The 1,909-nt window shown below is 53.3% G+C and overlaps 1 protein-coding gene across 1 annotated transcript; it reads right to left on the bottom strand.

The window, feature by feature from the left end:
* Window positions 1-620: 620 nt before the first annotated feature.
* Window positions 621-1,553, bottom strand: LOC134414045 (olfactory receptor 14J1-like). Its single transcript, XM_063148042.1, has one exon. The coding sequence runs from the start codon at window positions 1,551-1,553 to the stop codon at window positions 621-623; it is 933 nt and encodes a 310-aa protein (XP_063004112.1).
* Between the last annotated feature and the right edge of the window lie 356 nt (window positions 1,554-1,909).

Here is a 1,909-nt window from a genome sequence, read left to right as displayed (position 1 = left end):
TGGATCTGCTGGAGGGTAGGAGGGCTCTGCAGCGGGCCCTGGACAGGCTGGATCCAGGGCCCAAATCCAACAAGGTGAGGTTGAACAAGTCCAAGTGCCAGGTCCTGCACTTTGGCCACAACAACCCCTGCAGCACTACAGGCTGGGGACAGAGTGGCTGGAGAGCAGCCAGGCAGAAAGGGACCTGCAGGGACTGATGGACAGCAGGCTGGGCATGAGGCAGCAGTGTGCCCAGTTGGGCAAGAAGGCCAATGGCTCCTGGCCTGGATGAGGAATGGTGTGGCCAGCAGGTGCAGGGCTTCTGTGCCAGCACTGATCTGCCCCCAGCTCTGCACACAGACATTTATGCTGCAGCTCCAGAGAAAACAAAAGGGGATCTCCGGTGAAAACTTTGCTGGGAGATCCTTTAGTTCATTGAAAGCCACTGGAGCACAGCTCCTCACTGACACAGTTTGGGGCCACAGCAAGAGACAAAACTAAGAAATGGCACAAACAAGGGTTCTATTTTGTGAACAAGATTAATGGACTAAAACAAAGGGAAAAAACACTCACAACCAAAAAGAAAAAGAATTTTTACAGATTACTCATATTACAATGACTTGCAGAAAATGGCAAGAAGTTTAATGTTTCTGAAACTGTCCAGTCACCAGTGTCCACACCGCTGCCTTGAGCTCCTGGTTCCTCAGGCTGTAAATGAGGGGGTTCAGGGCTGGAGGCACCACCGAGTACAGAACTGACACTGCCAGATCCAAGGCTGGGGAAGAGACCGAAAGTGGTTTCATGTAAGCAAAACCTGCAGTGCTGAGGAACAGGGAGACCACGGCCAGGTGAGGGAGGCAGGTGGAAAAGGCTTTGTGCCGTCCCTGCACAGAGGGAATCCTCAACACAGCCCTGAGGATCTGCACATAGGAGAAAACAATGCACAGAAAACAACCAAAGGCTAAACTGACAGCAAGCAATGAAATCCCAATTTTTCTGAAGGTGGAGTGTGAGAAGGAGAGCTTGAGGATGTGTGGAATTTCACAGAAGAACTGGCCCAGGACATTCCCATGGCACAGGGGCAGGGAAAATGTATTGGCTGTGTGCAGCAGAGCAGTGAGAAAGCCACTGGCCCAGGCAGCTGCTGCCATGTGGGCACAAGCTCTGCTGCCCAGGAGGGTCCCATAGTGCAGGGGTTTGCAGATGGACACGTAGTGGTCATAACACATGACGGTCAGGAGGGAAAACTCTGCTGTGATAAAGAAAAGAAAGAAGAAAACCTGAGCAGCACCTCCTGAGTAGGAGATGTCCCTGGTGTCCCAGAGAGAATTGTGCATGGCTTTGGGGACAGTGGTGCAGATGGAGCCCAGGTCGCTGAGGGCCAGGTTGAGCAGGAAGAAGAACATGGGCGTGTGCAGGTGGTGGCCGCAGGCTACGGCGCTGATGATGAGGCTGTTGGCCAGGAGGGCAGCCAGGGAGATGCCCAGCAAGAGGCAGAAGTGCAGGAGCTGCAGCTGCCGCGTGTCTGCCAATGCCAGCAGGAGGAAGTGGCTGATGGAGCTGCTGTTGGACATTTGCTGCCTCTGGACATTGGAACCTTTTGAAGAAGGAATGACAGTGATAATTGAGGGGAGATTTGTCTCAGAAAAGTCAAAGCCTTTTCTCATAGACCCTTTCCACCCACACGGACAGGGCGAGAGCACCTCGCCCTGTCCATGTCTCAGAGATCTTCCTTCACTTTTGTTGCTGGAGACCTGATTGCTGCTGGCCAATGTTGTGTGAGGAGCTGGACCTTGACCTGCAGGACAGCTGAGAGTCAGCCCTGATCCCAAGTCAGTGCAGGGCAACAGTGAGAGCAGGGGCCAGTCCTGCTGTTTGGACTTGGATAAAGAATGTTACCCTAAAGCAGAAGAGCTGCCTGGGTGAAGGG

Source organism: Melospiza melodia, unplaced genomic scaffold, assembly GCF_035770615.1.
Source record: "Melospiza melodia melodia isolate bMelMel2 unplaced genomic scaffold, bMelMel2.pri scaffold_99, whole genome shotgun sequence".
NCBI lineage: Eukaryota > Metazoa > Chordata > Aves > Passeriformes > Passerellidae > Melospiza > Melospiza melodia.
Note: the sequence above shows the minus strand (reverse complement) of the source record. Positions and strands in the feature narration are given on the sequence as shown.

Excerpts from the sequence above, each read along its gene's own strand:
- LOC134414045 (XM_063148042.1), bottom strand. The coding sequence starts at position 1,553 with ATGTCCAACAGCAGCTCCATCAGCCACTTCCTCCTGCTGGCATTGGCA.